At 43.7% G+C, this 22345-nt stretch overlaps 1 protein-coding gene across 4 annotated transcripts in view; it reads left to right on the forward strand.

Moving 5' to 3' along the window:
* XYLT1 (xylosyltransferase 1) overlaps positions 1–22345 on the forward strand; it is a 171014-nt gene that overhangs the window by 25335 nt on the left and 123334 nt on the right. For 2 of the 4 annotated variants that reach the window (XM_042037772.1, XM_042037771.1), the window contains exon 2: positions 17616–17654. The exons of the other annotated variants lie outside the window; for them this stretch is intronic. In XM_042037772.1, the coding sequence (XP_041893706.1) occupies positions 17616–17654 (39 nt within the window). The remainder of the gene's footprint in view (positions 1–17615; positions 17655–22345) is intronic. 4 annotated transcript variants of the gene reach the window in all.

Raw genomic sequence — 22345 nt, forward strand, 5'->3', positions numbered from 1 at the left:
AATTTCATCAGGAAATGTCTCCACTCCAAATACGTCCAGGTATTCTTTACTGCAATCAATACAGTTATTCATGGCTTTCTGCTCCCCGCTCTCTCGTGGCTATATTTAACATGTGCCATTGTACTGGGCTACGTCGTTGTAAGAAAGTTGTCACTGTTGTAGAGATGTGTGCTGCAGTGAGGCCAGGGCTGAACGCAGCCAGGGTGCTGCAGGAGCGCCTCCTGCCCCTGTAAACATCAGCAGGGTGCTCTGTGTGCTGCCTTTCGCTGAGGGCTGCTTTACATTCCTGTAGTGGCTGAAGTTGGCCAGCTCAGCACATGGTCCGTGGTGTACGTTCAGCACCTCACAGCTTTGCATAAATAATTGCTCAGATAATCTATGTAGTTTGTGTAGTGCTGAAAACAATTTCCTGCTGCTGATGCCTATGGCATTATATATCTGCTTGTTGTGATGACATGTCCTCTGTTGACAGAACAGATTTATTTTATTTTTCAGGAATTTTGAGTGTTCTGAAATGAAGTGACTTTATCTTTTAAAGGTCAGTTGTTACACAGACACAATTAGGAGCATCTTGGCTGTTTTCATTGACAGGGATGAGCCCATATCACATGTGAGAAACAGATAGTATATTTTATTTTATTTTATTTTATTTTTTTCTCTCACTCTTCTGTTGTCTCCAATTGATTTTCTGCTGAAATGTGATGCTAGGCAGTCAAGATACAAGATTTAAAGTGAAGACTGCTCCCAAGCTGAGGTTTGGGATTTTTGGGGTACATACGTGGAGCTCACTTCATTATGGGTGCAATTACCCACAGTTTTCAAGAACTTCAGTAGAGTGCAGATCTCTGGCACCATCCAGAGGGCATTTGCCACTTTTTAGTTAAGTTCCAGCTATTTGTCAACACTTGTAATTTGAAGAGTGTTTGACACTTAGGCATACAGATGCCATTAGTTTTGAGTGAAGTTGGCTCCTTTCAAAAGCCTCAGCTGTGTGTCCTTCAGTGAGATCCCTTCAGGACAGATCCCTTCACTGGGATCACCATTGCTTCCCACTTACATCATGTTGGGATGCCCTTGTTCCCCTCATGCATTTTCCCACTTAGTGGCCTGCCAGCATTACCTGCAAGAAGTTTTATTGCTCCATTCTACAAACGCAGCATTTAAACAACAGCAAGTGTGATGTATTGCAGATTTACTCAGGAGATGCTGCCGTGCATGGGATCTGAGGTTAATTCCTGACTTAGCAGTTTGGGTTTGGGATAGGTGTCAGTGTTGTGGTGCCCTGTGTGGCTGTGCTCCCTGGGGCAAGGCAGGCGATGAGGACGTGGGCCAGGCACCCTGCAGTGGATGTCAGCTGCAGAGAGCTGGGACATGTCTGAGAGGCAGCAGTGCTACAGCTTGGTTCACTTCCACAGTGTTGTTCTAGTAGGATGCAGTTTACTACGGCAGAGAGCAAGGGATGGCTGAAAACTGACTTCAGCTAATACAGTGAAATTTCTACCCAGCTTTAGGTACGAATTAAGTTAATTTTTTATTGCTAGCTTTTATCTCCCTGCAGTTCTGATTTAATAGGCCAATGAGGAGTTGTGATTATATTCATTTCAGGTGTCATCCCTTTAGGGTAAAGCCATATTACATGATTTTGAAAAAGAAGATAAATCTTCTTGCAGAGATTATCACAAAAGTAATGTTTGTCATTTCAGTTGCTCTGTTGCAGACAACAGATTGCAACTTGACAAGAAAATGGGGTTGCAGCCCTTTCTGAAATGCTGTCACACCTGTTTTTGTGGTAAGCATTTGAACTCCGAAAGGGCAAAAGCCCTCAGGCAAAGGAGGTACCTCTGTGATATTTTGCTGAGATTGGGCTGTGGTATGAATTTGAAATATCTGGGGTTTTTTTCCCATCAAATTGTTTTAGATTGGATTAGGTTAGAGTAATCCACTTCATAGTAATGCTGGAAATCTGTAAAACTATCTGGTAAAAAGATTCCTGATTTTCTTTGACCTCACTACAAGTGTAACGCCTTGTAAATGTGTATGAATATGCTGCCACATCTGATGAGGAAACAAAAGGTACGCCCGAGGCCTCACAAAGGCTTGGTGGCAGATCTGCAATAAGAAATCAAGACCTCATCTCTTGGCTGCCTGAATGTGCCCTCATTTTTCTGGATCCATGCAAAGAGGAGCAGGCCTACTTTGTAAGAGCAACTCGGTTCCTCATGTTTTCAACTTGATCACCTAAACACTATTAACACTATTGTCCCCTCCTTTTTTTTAGATGAGCTGACTAAGCCTGAAAGTGGAAGTACAACTTTCACGCTTGAAGTGACACGGTTATTGCAACAAGGATTTTACTAAATTCACAGCTGGCTGTGGTTTGCATAGTGAGTATAAATTAAACTCAGTGAGCTCTGCTGTGTTACCTCACTGACATAACAGCTACGTCAGGCAGAAATACTTAAATGCACCCTGCAGAAATCCCAAACAAGTCCTCTCCTGCTAAGCACTCTGTGGAGGTTGGTTTAAGTTATGAATAAGTTGCTTATCCTTATTATTTTCTGATACGTGGGCAGGCAGTTGTGATTTTGTGAGCTACACAATTCAAATTGCTCTTGGCCACAGTTTTTAATGACAGTATATAGAATATTTTAAGGAGCATGTGTGTGACCCTGAGCTGGCTTCATGGTTAAATGGCCATGGTGTGCCAGGTCATCTGTGACAAGTGGTACCAGTGGCTTCCAGCTGTTGGCTGTTGTGGGGAGGGTATGAATAAGAACACATTAATTGATAGTCTGTGACTGATCAACTTAGCTCTGTTATTTTTGTATGAAGCAAAGTAGAGAGCTTTTGCATTACATATTGAGGTGTAGGAGGGCTTTGCTTCTTTTTAGCTGGAGATCTTTTATCACTTTCAGATTACTCTGTGGTGGCATACTTCAGACTCCTGCTCATACTGATATTCATACCTGACAGTAAAAAAGACTTGTAAATTAGGTTGCCTCTCTAACACCACTGTTTTGTTTTGCATTTGTTTATATTTTTGAGCACTAGACCAAGCAGGATGGGGTAGCTCTGGTCTGCTGGCTTGACTGGCCTTGCCTTTGGTTCCCTGGGGAGCGGAGCAGTGCAGAATGTCTCTCCTTCCCATGCTCCTGCATTAGTGCAGATGGCTTCCACTCCTGCCCTGAGCGTGTCTAGTTACCTTCCACTGCTCTTTGCAACTTGTTCTTGATACAGAAGTTGCCCAGAGGTTTGAGATATGGGTATCTGCATGGAATTTAAGCAGTGTCTGATGTCAGCTCAGAAATATTTAAATGTACTGTGGTGCAAAATTTTAGATCTGGTGTACACTGCATATGCGTCTGTTTCATATTGTGAATTTCAATGGCCTGTTTGTGTCTCTGTGTCCATTAAAAAGAACTTGGAAAATACTATTCAGAATGTTATGGTTACACTAAAACTGTTGGTGGCCTCCTAAAAACTGAAAAGCAAATACCTCCGTTGTTTCGTGTAGTGAAAAGAGAAAGATTTTGGCTAGTATTTTGCAAGCACTACAGACAAAATGGTATGTAAGCAGAGACAGTGTGGCAGATGTTCAGCTGGTGTCTCCGGTTAGCTCTGTCTCAGCTGCGTTTTCAGGGTTGGCTCTCTTGGGTAGCTGCTGATTTCAAGAGTCGGTCCCAGCTTTCTTTGGGGTTCAGTCAAGTAATTTTTTGTCCAAGGAAAAGCGAGGCCCGGTAACATTCATAACTGCTTTTAAAGCCTCATAATCATCATTTGTTTAACTTGGCCGACTCCCTGTGTGCTACTCCCGGTGCTGAGTGTCCCCGGGTGTCGCAGGTGGGAGCAGCCTGGCCCGGAGCCCCGTCCGTGCCGCTGTGTCCGGGCTGCTGCCCGAGCTCCGGTGCCTGCTGGCAGCCGCAGCCAGTGGCCTCCTGTCACCAGAGTGCAGAACCTGGACACACTGCCTTGCTGCTGCACAGAGAGGATTGCTGCTCCTCGGGGAATAACAGAGTTAGAGCCCTGGTGCTGATGCTATGGGATGCCGGCACAGCCAGTGCTTGCACTGTCAGCGCTCTCTGCCTTGCCATTAACAAGGACTGATTGTGCAGGATGGAAGGATTTGCCTTCAAGACCTGTTCTTGAATTGCCATTAGAGTTTATTCATTGCCTGATACTTGTTCTTTTCCTAAGACACCATCAGCTGGCATACTTGGCTTTAAATTGGAAGGAATTAGTTTGTAGTAGATTGCTGTAAAGTGATACAATAATCTCCCTGTTCAGTAAAAGTCTGATTTATATGGCATTGTTTTCCTCCCAGGATGTACATGCGAAAGAGCATTCTAATTGCTCTTACATCTCATGCAGTAAGAAAGTGGATTTTGGAGAAGTTAATACAAAAGGCAAAGTTACTGAATAGTTAAAGGGATTTATAAAGTGTTAAGCATTTTTAAAATTAGACTTTTTTGGCTCCGGAGTAGGTGGTCAACTCATGTTACTGAATGTAGAGGTCTCTCTTAAAATTTAATTTTTAGTTTTTCATGAGAAATTTAGACTTAAGTCTTCTTTACAGCCTTAACAAAGTTATTGACGGCATAAAGGGCTTGCTCTGGTAAATTCAGAGACAGGTTTTCAAAGCTGTTGTGATGCAGAATAGGAAGGAAAATAATCCAGTCCATCTGAAGTTTTGTGAGAGCATTGGTCAAAAAAACTTTGCAGTGTGTCTCCAGGTGGGAGGGGTGTGGACGTCTTTAATGGTCACTTACTGCAGAGTAATGCTCTGAAGTGGAGCCTTTCATATCTGTGAGTAGAAACGGAGTGAAGGATTAAAACCTCTTAATGGTAAAGAGGCATTTTGGTTGTATCGAGGTAGTGCTGAGCACATCAGTGTTTGAATGAATGAGTCCCAGTGTTCATGAAGAGTAATGCTTCCTTTCTTCTGCAGTGAAGTACTTCTTAATTACATGTTTCAAACCTTACTTTATGGTACTTTTATCTCTTCATCGGTGATCTTCTTATCTGGATGTTTCATTACTTCCAGAAAAGCACAGCCAGGATTGATGTGAGCCAGACCACCCTGGCCTTTGCTCCTGTCCTCCTGAGGGCTGTCTGCAGGTTTTAGCTCTTAATTGCAGTACTCTGAGTCATCTCACTTCAGCATTGTAACTCCTTCTTTTTCGGGCTTTGTGTATTACTTTTCCTCAGCTAGCAATCAAAAATTCACAGGCTCATTTCCTTGCTTCCTTTTTCGGAAATGAGCTGTCTTTTTTAGCAGAACTTGAGGATAAGGCCCATGCATTACTATTTAAAGATCCTGATTAGCACATGTTGAAGAAGGTAATGAAGTTTCTTAACCTTCAGTCCATTAAAACTGATCAGAAGGACATTAATTAAATTGCTGCTTAGCTTAGAACAATGGTATTTCTTGCTTACTGAGAAAGCCCTGTCTGCAGATAGTATGAGCTCTGCTTCAGGGGGGACAGGCTTTCTCCTGGCCATTAAGGGATGAATGAATGGAGAGGATGTGTTTGGTTGCTTTCGAAGAGAGCTGTTTAAAAAGCCAGTGATTGCTATTTTGATGATCCTTTTTTTACAAACCTACCCCTTACACCCTTTCCAAAGCTGGATCTGGTGACTTGCTCTTTTTAAATTCAGATTAAAAACATACCCAAAGTCAAATTCTGATATGATACATGATAGGCATGAGCAGTGTCAGCTCATACGTGCATACATACATGCATGATAGGGCAGGAGCAGTGTTAGCTCATATTCAAGTAGACTTATGGTTTATTTCCCCTGAAATGTACAGTTTATTTTCAATCAAAATAGTACCAATACATGTAATGTTTTCTTCTAAAGTCTTATTAGTAGACCCTTTAAAACAAAGCCATTGCCTTAGACAGAACTGAACCCTGTTGATTACATTGACAGATTTTGCTGTGGAAATTTTGTATTTTAAAACTTTTTGCCTCTCTAAAAATATAATTACTCTAGGAGGGAGATAATGCTGAAAAACGGTGTTATTTTTCAAATATGGGAATCTTGTTATTTATAGTTTGAGAGGTGTTTGATATGCATTGACTTAAAGGAACTGTTGCTCTCGGAAGCTACCAGAAGAATGAGCTGGGGTGTGTTTCCTCTTAGATAAAACTGAATTTCCTATCTGCTGCCCAGCAGTCACCTGTCAGTTGCAGAATTGTTAGAATGAGAAATACTTCAGATTTTAATTTTTTTTTGTCTGAAACACTTGTGTCTTGTGTAATATTGCCATTAGCAATGTAATGTTCAGTCAATTATCTGCCTCTGACAGAGCAACTGTTTATTTACACTTTAGATCAGCGACGGTATCTTCAAGAAAAGAGATGTTGTACATGTAGCAATTTTTTTTTTTTTTTTTTTTTTTTTTTTTACTAAGCCTGGATGATCAGTCTGCACTCTTCTCAGAAGTGTTGGTTTGTTCCAGCAAGTAGGAAACTTTTCCTTATGCTTGGTTAAGAACTTGCCTGCAACTTCCCACTAGTTTACAGTTTCCATGTTGATTTACTTGAGGGTATCGTGTCAGAAACTGAAGTATGTACTTCTCAGTTTTAGTTTAAAATCAAATAAGCAAATGAACAAAACCCACAGTCATAAAGAAACAAACAATAAACCCAAGCCTCTCCTCTGGGTGTTTGGGATGAACTGGCTTCATCCATTCTGCCTTTAGTTCTAGGGGAGTTTTTCTGTGCAGCTGGGGACTCAAGATGCTGGGAAGCACCCTTGAAATCTGTAGAAGTCATTCCTGTCTTGTCACATTTTTAATTTCCACCATAGTAACTCACTGTCCCAGATCTCAGCACTGACTTGCTGGCAGAAGGTGCCCATGGCCCGTTTTTGTGGCCAAAGGCACCCTGAGTGCAGGGAAGTGAGGGCTCTGTGCCGTGGTTCAGCGATCCCATCTCAGCCGGTGCCTTGGCGATGGAGGAATTCCTCCCTGAGACAATGATGTGTCTGCATCCCCTCTGTCTGCATGCTCTCACGAATGCTGTGTGTTTTCTTCCACTAACTGAAAGGAAGTTGTAGTTTCACAAGGACCTACTTGGCTTTCATTGCATAAGGAAGATAATTTGTTTTGTTTTGTTCTCTTGACGGGGTCAGCAATTATATCATAAAAAGGATACAGCTGCAGTGATTCAAATGAATTAGTCAAAACATTTATCAAGGTACTAAAGCCACAAAATCACACAATTAGTGGTGAAGTAGTAACAGCAGATGAAAGTTTGCCTTTCAAACCTGTACAATACTGTACAGGTTTTTGATTCAGAGAAGTAGAATAGAGAGTTAAATTCTTGAGCATAGGGGTAACTCTGTAACAAAAACCTCGAGTGACCAGTGTATTTGTAAAATATATATTTTACAAATACACTGCATCTGCACAGTTGTAGTGAGATGTGCAAACGAGCGCTGTCCAGGCTCGGTAACTTTCTGCTGCAGTGCTCAGCCCAAGACAGACTTAGAAAGGAGCTTCTTCCTATGGAATGTTATGCTTGTATTGTGTTTGTATTCCACAAAGCTACAGCCCTTAAAAATGCAGTCAAGGAGTCAGTAGGAGACCAAAAAGAAATGGACTGATTTCAAATAGGAAAGTTTTAAGTGCTTCTGCTCCAGTGATGTCCCTGGGTCTCTTCTAATGTGTGTTATGCAGGAGCTCTGCGTCTTGAAGCAGGGTACTCTGAGGTCTGATTACTGTAGATTCAGGCCAAAGGCTGAGCCTTCATGGCTAAATTTAAATGCCTGTTTTTGTCTCAGCCATGACTGTTACATGGAGGTTATATGCCTCTGTGCCACAATATGTTGATATCCTTGTAGCATGTCTTCTGCTCTCAGCATAACCTGGGAACAGTGTAACTCGGGTCTCCTTAAGCAGCTATTGCACTTATTTAGATGCTTTATTACAGGTTGTACAGAGAGCCTGTATTAGCCTGTAAGTTCAGCCTTCAGCCTGCAGCAAATAAGATACTATGGAGGAAAACCTTTCGGCCCTGGGTTCTAGATGCAACAATAAGGTACTTGTTTATATGGTTTTTCAGGCTGCATTCAGAGATGCTAAAAGTGTAGACAGATTTCAAATGATGATTTAATTGTTTACAAGTGAGTGTTTTCTGCAGCATACAAAAGAGATGAACTAATCCCCAAAGGCTTTTTGATATAACTTGAACAGATGATTTCCTGACATTGTTATATATCCTGGTTTAAGGCGATGAATAATTAGCTATTTAGGTTTAAAAAAAAAAAAATACCTTGAGAACTAGATGTCAGCTGAAAAGCTGTCAGTAAATTGGGAACAGCTTTGCATGTCAAGTTGATTATAGCAATGAATAAAAGGAATTACAGGAAAATGAACCATGCAGTGTGCAGTTTTTAACTTCAGTCTCCCCACAGTTTCTCCTGTCTCATTCTCCAGATTCCTAGGGTGCTTGTGATACTATCAAGCTGCGGAGTTCACTTTCACAAAATCCTTTACTGTGGGCAACTTTTTCTTATTATTTACTCCTCTTCCTCAATGTGCAGTGACTTGAAACTTTACATTCGAGGATTTCCCCCTCCAGCCCCAAGTGCCATTAATAGCATCTTTTGTCTGAGTTCCTGAAATCTGGAAGGCCACTTACAGCAGAGCTTCAGTTCCAGGCAGCTGCCTGGGATCAGGCAGGCACTCGGCCTCCCCTGCACATCCTGCAAGCTGCCAGGTTTGTCCTGCAGTAGCAGAGATCATTTTATGTTTCCAGAGTGGATTGGATGTAACAGAGCAGTTGCTAGGTCTGAGCTGAGTGTTTGTGAGATGGGTACTGAGTGAGTTGCAGTAAAGATTTGTGGGGCCTTTTATGCACAGCCAACTCCAACCCAATGCTCTTGGTAGAAAGGGTCTATGGACATACAAGCTGATTAGGATCTTACAACCCTGTTTCATTTAAGCAGATGGGGGTGAATTAATGTTCTTTGAATTATTCAGCTTGAAAATAAAATTGTGCATCTCTATTAAGGTTATGAATTTAGATGGGCTGAAATCCTCTGACACCTCCACGAGTGGAAGCAGCACTGACTGCAGTGCGGGGAACGGAGATGCTCTGACAGGAACTGAAGGACTTGTGTTCATGTTCTTGCATGAGCAATTGCCACGGTGGCATCTGAAGGCCAGTGCAAAATGAAGCTGCTGTAGGGCCATCTGGATGACAATTGCTGTTTACCAACACACAATACCCGTCTGATATGTAGACGTGGCAGATTTCTCTGTCATCATGGTGACTGTAGTGAACCAAAGCAGTGCTGGGAGTTCCAGGAGAGAGGGGGAGCCTCTCCTGGCAGAGGCAGATGTGCTGTTCATGCAGAGGTGGCTTATTGAAAATAGATTGCAGATGGTGTGACAGCAGCACTGCACAGAAGAGGGGTTAGAGGGAAGGAAAAGAAGGAAAACTGGAAATTAAGGATGGGGATGAGAGGTTCCTCACTGACTGCTTTCCCATTCGAGCAATGAGCAGCAGTTGCTTTGCACTGGCTATTACTGTAACCCTTTCTTTTGCCTGTGCACATTTCTGGTCATATCATCAAATGTGTGATGTGGAGCAAGGTTGGAGTAAGAATGGCTTGAAATCACGGGGATTGGGTGCTGTTACTGTGTCCCATCTTAGTACAACGTGGGCTTCAGCTCGTCACTTGGTCGTGTTGGAAATAAACTGGGGCTGCAGTGATTTTCATAGTGGTGCAGCACAAATCCAGTAGCAGCATGCACCAGTATGGGGATTCAAACCTGAGCTCCTACAGTGTATTATGGAGTACTTGGCTGTTTATGAGGGGCTTAATAGCATCACATGAATGGATTGGTAGCTAAATGAAGGATTGACGAAGCTAATCTCTGTGAGAATCCTCTTTAATGAGTTAATGAGGTGTTCTTATGGGTTCCCTACACACACAGATGCTAATGAGAGTTTTTCTAACTTACCAAGTGATGAAACTTGGATCTGCATCCAGGCTGATAATAAAAATGATGGATAGGTTCTGTTATTTGGGAAAAATATGTTTTAGTTCTGGCATGAAAACTGCAGAAGGGAGCCAAAACTGCTGTTCTATCTGCATATTCTTCATCTTTTCCTGTAGCTTATTGATAAAACTCAAAGTCTAGTGCTAAACCCTCAGTACTTCCAAAGCTGAAAATCAGCAGCTGTACTTAAAAAAAAAAAAAAAAAAGTAAAGTATCTATTTCATCCTTCAGAGATCAGTGTTACCAAATTCTGTGTCCAAAAATTTCATTCAAAATTTTTCAAAAAGTTGTTTGTTTGTTTGGGGTATTTTTTGTCATGTCTGTTGTTTTTCTGTTCGGAGTTTTTGTTTGTTTCTTTCTTTTCTTTTCTCCTCCCCTGTCATAAAGATTGGAATGTAGTAAGTTCATGCAGAGGAAGTGTCTGGTCCTAAATGGATTTATCAGGGACTTTAATCCATAAACCCACAATTTTTTAAGCTGTCTCAGGGAGATCATGAAAACACAGCTTGGTAGGATTTAAGGCATTGTGTTATTTTTAGTAGTGGGATTTTTTTTTTCCTGGCTGTGCTTGAATGGGAGGTCTCAGCCTTCCTCTTGTCAGTGCACTCCTGCATTCCTGGCATGTGCCAAGGGCTGTGTTGCTGCCACACATCTCGTTTGGCTCTCGGGCGACACAAAGTTCTGTTTATTTCCAGGGTGGCCGGTGAGGGGGAGGAGATGAGCAGTGTGTGGGGCTGTGGGCCGGGCTGAGGGCGATGGATGACAGGCAGCTGTGGCTGGACCATGTCGGACCTGCCTGCCAAGGGTCTGGGAGCAGGATCCTGCTGCTGGACGTGTCCTCTTCACCTCACGGCAGCCTTGCATCCATCAGACACAATCGAGCTTTAGTGCAATCATCAGATTTTGTTGGTGTGCTCTTTAATCCTCGTTTCAGCTCATTAATGAGTTTGTTCAATATGACCTCCCCTCAGCTCAATACAGTGCCGTTTATCATTATCATTTGTTTACAGTCCTGCAGCCAGCTCTCAGTTCCAGAGCTGTGCTTGCCCCTTCCCAAGTCTTTTTGAATTAATTTTTCAATTAGGATTTCGTGAGACACAGATGCTGTCCTAAAATCTGGAAAATATGACCTCTGCTGTGTATCCACTCCCTCTGTAACTCTATCAAAGAACAAATAAAGCAATTAAATTTGTCTGGCAGGCTTTATTCTGTATGAAGCTATACAGGCTTCTTCTCGTTCTATTACCCTCAAGATTTTTAGCTGGATTTTCTTAACAAAGCTGATTTTCCCTTGGCTTTTCCCTTTCCCTCTGGAAAGACCCAGGGCTGTATTCCTGGCGTCTTGGTGTCCTCAGTTTATTCTTTGGAAAGATCCTTCTCATAAGAATAGCAGGATGGAAAGGCTCAGGGCATGACCCCGGCTCTGTGCCAGGCTGTGCCCCTCTCTGGAAGGGCCCTGGGTGGTTGCAGAAGGGTTCAGGAGGGTGAAGACCTGAAGCTGCTGCTCACAGCAGCATTTGATGACTCCCCAGCGTGGCTGCCACTGGACAGCGGTGCTTTGCTCTGCTTTGAGGGCAGGGACTGCGTGGGTGTCTTTTTCTGTGTGCAGTGCAAAATCTGGTGAAAATGTGCTTCCTTTTTGTTGTTGTTATTGGGGTTATGCCAACACCAGTTAAATGGCCCACCAGCATCTCTCTCTCTCTTTTCCAAGTGCTTTGACATGGATTTCCAGCTCGATTACCTGCGGTAGCTGCAAGTGCAGCTTGTGCTGACTGGCTGACTTCTGCTCACAGCGTAGCAGCGCCCCACTCAACTTTGAAGCTGGCCCTGCCCTCTTCTCTTCAGCTGCTCCTTTAACTTTGGAACATGTTCCTTACTGTGCAGGCTTTAATTTTCTTCTGGTAACTTGTCTGGAAACTTCAGATGAGCCTGATCTTTGATTTTTTACAGTGTCCTGTTTCAGATAATATTCAGACAGATTGTTCTCATAACAGATGACAACTGGAGTGGTTGTCAGACAGGACATTTTTTCCCCTATAAATGCAATGCTTATGCTCTCAAGTGAATTAGTGTCTCCTTCCATGTGGGTTTTTTATGTAGATGTTTAAGACACTTGGTAACTCTATAAATATAGACTCCTCCAGCTCTATTAAAATGTTGCATAAGGACATGTGTCTTTTTTTTTTTTCCTCCTTTTTATCACTAGAGCTACAAATAACCCACATCCATGAGTGTAATTACTCTCAAAATCATACCCAGGCTGTACCTCCTGGGGTGCCCTCTTGGAGGTTTCCATAGCAGCATCCGCTGGGGAAGTGGGCATGAAGCTGTGGTTCACAGCAGCGAGGGCGTGTGGGGCTTTCAGAGATGAGCTGGGGCATGGGGAAAAAGATCTTTGTCAGTAGCATCCGGTACACTTTGCCATCTCTAAACAACCCAATTCTATTGATCCATTAGATTAGAGTTCCTTGTCCTGTTACACATTAGCATTTCATGCTGAAATTCCTTTGCTGCCTGAAACAAACTGTGCAGTTTGTTAGAACAGCTGAACAATGCAGCAAAGCCGTGGCTCCTGCCAGCTCGTAATAAATTATTAAGGAAAGCAGGACAGTTGGCCCTTGCTGTGAGTTGGTCAGATGTATCATTCTTAAGCACAGATTTGGAAAGTAGTGTTGGAGCAGCTGTGCTGCGTTGAGGTGCCAAGGTTGGAAGATAAGTGAGCCTGGAGTTAATAAGTTAAAGCATTAACTGTCTGTCACTCGTACCTGTGAGACAGCTTGTCTGGCCTGGGGAGCTGACATACTCAAAATGTCAAAGCAGTGCTTGGACAGCAGCATCTCAGTGGCCAGACATATTTTACAGACATCTGGGAAAGCTCCCTGCTGCTATCAATGTGCTGCAGTTGCTGGCCCTGGATATGTTCACAGGTCTGTGCTGAGCTGGCTGCAGCAGATACTTTTCAGGTGGTAAAAAACACCAAAGATAGGAATAATTCCAGCTTCATTTGTAACTGGAACAGTATTTAATAGACAGAAGCTTCAGTGTATGGCTTAAACGTTCAGTAAGATAGTATGGATTAATTTTGAGTAATGGTTTTTATGGAGGTGTTAGGGAGTTCTGGGCTGTTTCTGGGCACTGACTGTTATTGCAAGGTAAGGAGAGTAGGTGTTGCTGCTGCTTAGGTTCTGTAAATGGCTACATTCTTCTGTACAACTCCTGCAGACAAGAGAACAGATTTATCTTTACTGAAAAGCAAGGAATTAGCAGGTTCTTAGATTTAACTGAGCTGCTCTTCTACTGCTGGATAAGCATGTGGTTGTTCATTTGTTACTGCTGCTTGCCTTCTCTACCCCGTCCCTTACTTCTGTCTATTCCTTCCTATCCTCCTGCTCCTGGCATTGCTGGGCACCTCTCTGCTGCACTGGCACAGCTCTCCTTGCTTCATGGCATGAGCTGACTGAAAGGACTGATTCAGCTGTAAAGTGACATAGAACAAATCAATAAAACTATAAAAGAACTTTACAAGCCAGTGCCCCTGTGTGTCTCAGGGTCCAGCTGCACAAAACATGGAAAACCTGCTGCAGTGCAAGTGCTGAGGTTCTGGGGTGACTGGCACTGCTGCTGGGGGCCACTGCCGTGTGCCAAGCCACACACAGAGCAGTGCTGCCTCCAGGGATTGAGAGAGGTGACTAGAAATGAGTGAAAATTGTCTATTAAGTATAAAAAAATCATTTGAAGTTCCTGGCTCACTGACCAAAGGTGAACAGAGCAGTGCGGGAACTAAAGGTGAGCAGTCCAGAGGTGATGGGAGGGGCAGCGAGCAGGAGGTTTGTCTGCAGGAGCAAGTCCAGTGCAGCCAGCAGCACTCGGAGTCTGAGCCCTGGGCTTTCCTGCAGTCAGGATTAGGTCATGTGTGATTGGATTGAAGCAATTCAAACCTGGTGTCTCTTGAAGCCGCTGGAAAAACATCTTTTGTGGCATGGGGGAGAGACATGTCTTGTGGTCAAGGTCCTAGACTTTGCAGGTTTCTCTCCTATTTCCCATGTGACTTTGGAATACTTGGTTTATTCGTCTGTACCTCAGTTCCTCCGAGCCTTCCTGTCCTTCAGTTTTGTTTTGGGAAGGTTGCAAAGTGTTTGAAAACATGTCTGTTTCCTTTATGGGAGTGAGATGTTAACCCGTCATGAAAAACACAGTAGCCAAACCCCAGAGCAGAGTTGCTGTTCTCAGTGTCACCTTTCAATAGTAAACAGTCTTACCCTGATCAGTCTTTAAAGGTGATCAATGTGTCAGGCTGTTTATACAGCACTGTCATAGTGTTTACTCTCCAATTCCACTACAGATTTCATTTCATCACAAGCACTGGAGATTAATGATTCATAGCACTTGAAAAATGGCAGTCTGAAATTTCAGATGGGATGATTGCTGACGTCCCCTGGGGTTTAGTTATCACAACTCTTGTGATTCTGTGTCAGGCTGCTGAAACCTGCTAGAATTAAAGTGGAACATACACAGACCAACCAAAACTTTGCTTGGAATGCTGCCAGTTATTCCGCTGGTTTTTCCTAAGTGTTTCCATGTGATAATTTGCTCTCTTACCTTTCGTTAGCAGCTAATAGTCAGTGAGAGCCGGCAGGTTGGATAAAGCAGAGGTTGTACCTTTAAAAAAACCAGTGTGTACCCTCATCCCTTACATGTGGGCTGTTGCTGTGCACATTGTCATCCATAACCGTGCACAGGAGCTGGAGGAGAGCTCTGGGATTTACCCAAATGTGACATTTACTTGGCACTAGTGATAGGCAGATGATTTTAAGAACATGCCTCTTTCTGCAGTAAGAGTGAGTCTTTCTTTTAAGTTGCTGACTTTGAGCTTGAATTTTAAAATTATTTTTTGCAGGTGAAAATCCAATTTGACTATATTTATGTCCTCCCACCTTCTTTGCCCTCCTCAGCTTCCTTATTGCTTTGCTTAAAGAGGAGAATTGGGATGGATTCGCTGCAGCTGTGTTTTGGGGACCCTCAGGTCAGCTCCAAGAGCTGTGCTGAGTGTGGTACCTGTAACTGCACGGGGGAAGCAGGAAAGCAGAGCGGGCAGTTGGGAATGGGGTGAAAGAAAACACCTCTGTGCAAGGCAGAGGTGGCATCCAGAGGCACCCCAGCCAAGTTCCACAGTCAGTGGAGTGCAGGCTGAGGCAGCAATGTTGTACTGTGTGAACTGCAGCTGGGAGAGAGCTTTGGGTTTTTCCTCTCACCATCTCTAGCAATTGTGCAAAAAAGTGTGAGCTGGGGGAGGAGCTTACCTGGTTTGTTCCTACTCTTGCCCCTAAAAGCCAAGCTTCATTTTCTTCTCAGGTAATTTGTAAGTGGAGGTGACATTTGAGTTGTGTTCTAATGATGGGGCAGAACAGTCCCCCTTGCAGTGCTGCACAGTGGTGGCAGCACAAGTGAATACAACTTACCACAGCCAAAATGGGGGGGAAAATAAACAGGAAAAACTGTAGGTCACAGGCCCATGCTGATACAGCATGTTCCACATGGTGAAATAATGCCATTCAAAACCTGGTTTATATTTACAGCTTTCATTGGGCCAGGAAGCTTTGGAAATTAGTAATTACCATAAGAAATCCATTCTATTCAGGAGATACTGGACTGAGTTTGTCTAGCTTTTAAGGAATCTGAAGCCTTCTCTGTTACAGGAATCCCCTGATCTTTCCAGGATGTTTTATACATTCAGTAGTAGCTACTTCCTCTTATGGAAATATTGCCATTTGGAAGGGAACAGTACATGTTGAAAAAGCTTTTGTCTGCAATCAAATTGGCACTGACTGAGAAAATCCAGATGATCTCCCAAGGGGGAGCCTGTGCAGCTGAGCTGTTCTTTGTTACAGCAGTATTCTGCTTGTTGTATTTAAACACACTCTGTATTCTATCTGCCCCACACACCTGCTGATGTTGTGAGCCTCCTGCTACGATATAAATGTGAGTGGGACAATGGAGGACAACGTTGTGACCAGACTAGCATTGCTTAAGAGTCCAGCTGCAAAATGGATGCATTTGTCCCTGCTAAGTCTATATGAGAAGAGCTGCAAGTGTTGCCATCATTTGTTTTAGAGTAAGGCTGCCCAAGGACAAGAGTCCTCTCACCTGCAGATGATTTTTCCCTCTTCTAGCTTAGCTGATGACATGATATTTGGATTTCATTGAGGTTTCTCAGTTTCCTTCCAGTCTTGGTGTCAGATAATATCTACTACATCTGTGTCCTAATGGTACTCTGGTGCTAAATGCAACCTTTCATCAGCCTGTTCTAAGTTAGCAGTGGGACAGAGGTAATCATGGGCTTTTTCACCTGTGCACACTGTGCTGCCTGACCCATGACTTGCTGAGTGGGGGAAAGGTGTGTCAAGGCTTTCAAGGCCAATTTCCTCCTTAAGCTTTTTTTCCTGGGTTGATAGCTTGTTTCTTCATTAGTGTATTTATGGTGATTGTTAAAACAAAAGCTGCTTTATAGGCATAATTAAAAGTAAAAGGAATATATTGTTTCTTGGAGGAAGCTCACTTTTTTTTTTTCCATTCTATTCTGTGATTTAGCCAAAATGAGAATCACAATGGCTCAAAACTCAGAATTAGTCTCAGGAGCCTGATAATCTCATAGACAAGAATTTTCTAAACTAAAAGTGTCTAATTGAGACAGAAGTGATGGATTTAAGAGAGAGCACCATTGACCTGGTTCTGCTCTGTTAGGCTTTCCAATTAAACAGGATGTGGAGAGCAAGACCTTGCAGAGTAATACCTGGACCAGCAAGACTGAGGTTTTAAATGTTCCTTATACTTTAAAAGATGTGCTTTTAAAGATTTTTCTTGAGTGCTAATCCCAGAACACTAATGATGGGATTTCCTACAGGGATGTTACCTCTTGCTAACCTTTTAATTAACAGGCTAAATAGACGATTTTGTGCTTTTGTGTTAGAAGTTCTTTAATGAGGTTTGAATCTTCTGGCCAAGCTAAGCTAAGAGTTCAGGTTTTGACACCAAGGAAGATGCCAGACTGCAGAAAATGTACAGTGCATGTGCATTATAATGTGCAGAGCTGGAGACGAGCGTTCATTAGGAAGAAATTTAATGGAAAACAAAATAACCACAGCTAACTGCAGCTGTTGGGAGGAAAAATTTTGCCAAGGATGTGGCCAACCCTTTCACCATCAAGTCTTGATCAGCTTTCTGAAAAAGTCCTAATGCTTTGAAATTACAGCAGCACCAGTCAAATATTGATCTGATCCAAAACCAGTCAGCTGTAATCTAAGAATTGTAAAAGAGCATCAAATCAAAGATGTGAGGGCCTGCACATGGCCTTTTGGTATACTCCTGTTACTGCAACTTATTTTGCTCATCCAAATATTGTAGAGGTTCTGTAAATTCTGTGTGTTTTCCAGATGTCTGGAAAAGTGGTAAATCTTAAAAGAAAATTAAAAAATAATCCTGCCATCCTTGTTGAAGCAGGTGTGTTTGTCCCTGATATCACTACTTTAGACCACTAACAGCTCAGAACACTTCTCTTCCACTATTCCAGAGTAATGGCTGTTTCTGTCTGCTCTCTTTGTAGATTGAACCTCCTAGTCCCTACACCAGCTTGGAGACTCAGGTTAGTACTACCCCCCATCCCACTTCTTTCTGAAAGAGAGGGCTGGGCTGGTGTTGCCCACCATATTTATGGTATCTACCCCTGCTGGTGTCCCTGGAGAGGGTGCAGGTGTAGCAGCCATAGCAGTAGCTCCTTGCATGACTGGCTGGGCAAGGAGAGAGCCAGATTCCTGACAGGAAACAGTAGGTGCAGATGGTGAGGAAGGACCTGGCGTGGAGCTGGACAGCAGCAGAACTGACTTGTATGTGTTGGAAGAGGGGACACAGTCTTCCAGGCAGAGTGAGCATCCTTTCACGGTGTTCTCATTTCTTTTTGTACACTTTTTGTACACTCCCAGCATTTTCCCAATCCCTGCTGCTGGTCTGTTACTCTCAAACTCTCGTGCTGCTGATTTTTTCTTTAGACATTACAATGAATGGTAATGAATCTGTGGAGCTGCCTGGCACCAGAAGGTCAAAGTGACAGAAGGGATTTTACAAAGTCACTGATGCTTTGATTTGTGTTTTCTAACAAGGCAGCATCATTGATTTCCATTCTCGCTGATCTTTGGGAGACAGCGAGGGCTATGGAACTTGCATACTGAAGATGAGTGTTTATTCAGGACACATTGCCAATGCCCCTGAGTTACGGCATAAATATTTCTACCTTTGTCTTCTGCTGGCCTTTCTCTGGGGAAAGCTTTTGACTGTTTTGTTATTTGTTTCAACAAGCCTACTACATCTATTTTATGGACCTCTCTTCAGAGCCGAGTCCTTGTGAGTCAAAACTGGCAAGGAAGGATCACACAGAGTTTGTTATACACAGTGGCATTGTAAAGCGGTATCAAAACACAGTGCATATAATAAAGTACTGATCTGTGCATGAGGTAGGACTAGAAATATACAGTAATAATGAAGACTTATTTGTGATGCTGCTTTTTTCCCCCAACACCCCCCTGCAATTTTCTCTTCCTCAGGTTATGCTGGGAAGAGACCTCAATGGCATAAATAGCTTTTGTATAGCAAAGTGATATAAAGTGTTAATTCCCTTTCTGGGATGGAGAAGCATAGCACAGAAAACAAAAATGCACAAAGAATTTCTTACAAACAGATAATAATTGGATAAATACACACGTGCACAGCTGTGTTTTACATGCAGCAGTTGCCAGGTCTAGTTACAGTAATTTTGTAGCCAGGGCAGCTTTGAAGTGGCTATGCCCACTTCCATGTAGCACACTGAGAGTTGTGTCTGTTTCTGTAGTTGCTTACTCCCTTGTGTCCTGGAGCCCCCAGCACAGGAGAACCTACTCCTGGAACTGTTGTTCCCCATGCACAGAGTGGGACGAGTTGTGTGTAAGATTCACCTGCCTGGGCTGCTGCACAGATCACGGGCATTGCTCACATTCACCTTCCTCCTCCTCTGACTGCCCTGTGTGACAGCCTTGTTGTCCCTGGAGTGTGGCTCCCTGTCAGCATTCCCAGCATTACTCCGTGAGGAATTACTGGGGCTGTAGGCTGACAGTAAAAGTGTATCAGTAGCTGGTAAATCCCGTGGAGATACGGAGGTCTGTGTCACCTGCTCCCGTGTTTCTGGTTGGGAAAATGACTGCAGCTGGATGGATTGTAGTGCTGAAGCCGAAGCGAGATTTAAAAGAAAAAGACACCAATGTTTGATTGTCTTGCCTTACAGCAGTGTTTATTGCCACAGTTGATGACAATGCTGAGGCAGTGGGCAGTCTGTCAGCTCTCACTCCCAGAGCTGCTAGCTGGACATTTGTGGAAGTGGTAGAATTTGTCTGAAAACATGTTTCTGTGGGAAATTAAGGAAGGAAGCTGATAGTCTTGGATTATTTGAAATGTTCCCTGTATTTCCTCTTCAGGAAAAAGAAACCAAAATTGTGACTTGCTGGTATGGACCCTTGTTGGTACTGGTGGGAAATGTGTGGTTCAGTGTCATGTCCAGGGCTGAAAATCCTGTGCTGGCCCCGGGCGAACAGGTGCCTTTGGCCATGCAAAGGGTGTGTCCCACATGCACCAGCTCCTCCCCCTCCCCTCCAGCACCTTTTTGTGGCATCCCAGTCACGATGACAGGGACAGCCTGCAGATGCTAAGAGAGGTGGCAGAGAAATCTTCCTGTTTTTACAGCTGCCTGTGAAAGTCTCCTTTCTCACGCTAACCAGCTGGGAAAGCGGTCTGTGTTTTGTAAACTATCTCACAGGTGCACAAGCTGTTTGTGCCTTTGTTTCCACACTGGGAAAAATATTTAGAAAATGGGTGTTAGGCTGTTCAGCCAATCCCTCTGGGAGGCGGATGGCCAAGCATCCAATGGTTTTATGCCACCCTTGTGAATAAAGCTATAAAAGCTGAATCATATAATTAAATAGGGCCATTCTCTGGACTTTGAACCCCATCCTGAATCTGTGTCATTCTTTGCGCCGTCTTGGTACAGCAGCGAGCGCAGCCCTGGCTGTGAACCATCCCATCCCGTCACACAGGCAGCCTTGCGCTCCTCTGCCAGTTCTATTTCCAGCCACAGCAGGCCACGCATTAGGCAAGGCTGTATGAGGAGTGAGCTTTTGGAAGCTGTGTCCAGTGAGCAACAGAGCATCTGAATGTGAGGTTTGCCTTTCAAAGCTCCAGCCAGAGCCTGCCTTACTGCCCGAGCTCAGTGCACTCTGTGTGTGTGTAGGGAGCTGTCAGCCTCAGAACAGGATTAGCAAAACCTGTCATGCAGCAAAACCACCGTGGCTGTGAGTTGTGCTGCTCGCACCCGCACAGCCCTGGGGCAGAGCCAGAGTGTGCCTCTCTGCTCTTTGGCACTCACAGCCCCGCACCCCAAAGCATTGCTTGCGCCCATCCCCGAAGCAAAACTAAGCCAAACACAGCACCCTGCCAAGGCTGCTTCTTTCTCCCATGGGGAGCCCTTGCCTGAGAGGTGGGAGCCCCAGAGGGACCCTCTCCTTAGGCTGGGATGGCACAACCCCCCTGTGACCACATCCCAGGGTGGCCTGGCCACGCTGCCCTGTGCGTCACAAGTGGGCACTGACACTTTGGAGAGTGCAAGCTGCGCTGTCCCTTGCAGGACAGGTCAGTTCCCTGCTCCTTGTTGCAGGACTGTTTCTCTACTTTATAGGTGCTGCTAAACTGGAGGAAAAAATCAGCAGTTTTAAGATTGAAATCATGGCTGGAGCCTGTGGTGCTGGCTTCTGTTAGGTGGCAGCTGCCAGGTGCTGCCATTGGTGATGGGTTAGTAATTTGCATTGCAGTAAGGCCAGGCTTGAAGTGGAGCTTCCAAGAAAGGTTTTGCTACAAGTAGCAGGTTTGATGAGCTCCTCGCTCTACTTAGTGTCATCTTTAAAACAATTGTAAACCTAAAATAGTTTTCATCTTGCTGCTTATGCACAATACAATTTATTATACATGTTATTCCATGACTCCACAGGAACCAGAAAGAATTATTATTATTATTATTATTATTTCTTTGTTCCCGTGTCTTTTAGCATTTAATTGTGCATTATCCTGTGTAGTAAATGTTACCTACATTTCTAATTGCTTTTCACTGTTTTCTAATGTTTATGTACAGCAAACAAAATATTTTTAACAAATGCTGATAATTAAATCATGATATTAGAAGAGCAAGCACTTAGTGCCTATGAAATGACACTAAGTTAATTATTTACAAATTACCTCCATGCTAATTTGGCTGTGGTCTTCGACAGTGTTTGGTTTCTTAGCAGGAAACATGCAACGTTTGATCGCTGCTTGCAGAGCACCTTTCTGGCAGCTCAGCTTTGAACCTGTGTTGGCACTGTTACCACGGTGCTTGCTAGCTGAGCACGGTGTCTTACAAAGGTCAAAAAGTTAGTCTTGACTAATAGCTGGTTTGTTTTTTTTTTTAAGGGCAAAAAAGCAAAAGACAATTTGAATAACAAATGAGGCGCCAAATCAGCCTTTTCTCAAGGTGTGCTGCCTGTTCCTTTGCCTATGAGAACACAGAAGTGTTGTGTAAATGGAGGTCATTGCCATTTTATTTTAGATGTCAAACTGACATATTCTTCACATTCATTTTTTTTCTGTTGTTGAATATCTTTGTGTTCTTTATAGCCCGGCCTTTCAAAACTGACACACATAAAACTGTTGATGTTTTTATCTTGTCTTTAAATTTCTGATGCAGAGCCCAAGTTAAAACATGGTCCCTGCTCCAGATCTCTTGTGTCGCCCTGTGCAGGAGTCCCCTTCTGTCTCTCCTGGCAGTTGGGTAGCCTGGCACAGAGAGTGCTGGTGATGTGCCAGCACTGCTCCTGTCAGTGAATTGGTGTTTGTGTGGCAGGCTTAGCACACGTAAAACTTGGCCATTCATAAGGAAATTATTTGGTTCAGCATTTTTATTTAAAAGGTCCCTGACAGATGCAGGTTGTGCCATGCAGGAGGAGCTGCCCTGGCTGCAGCTGGGGAGGTCAGTGTGGTTTCAGTGGGTGCATGGTTGCTGGGCAGAGCTCCTCTGGCTTTCCTGCAGGAAGGCTGCAAATCCCAGCATGGCTCCAGCTGGCCTGAGGCAAACTGATGGACTTGGAAAGCCCAAAAGCTTCAGAGAAGCTAAAACTCAAGTGAAACTCTTGTTGGGGGTCATAGTCTGCAGCAGTGACCATGAGGAGCTCTCTACGAGAGATATCTGTGAGTACATGCATTTTTGATGGAGTCACTGGCTTCCAT

This window comes from Corvus kubaryi, unplaced genomic scaffold (genome assembly GCF_017639235.1).
Source record: "Corvus kubaryi isolate FWS band 111438036 unplaced genomic scaffold, C.kubaryi_AGA036_p1.0 37387, whole genome shotgun sequence".
Classification (NCBI taxonomy): Eukaryota; Metazoa; Chordata; class Aves; order Passeriformes; family Corvidae; genus Corvus; species Corvus kubaryi.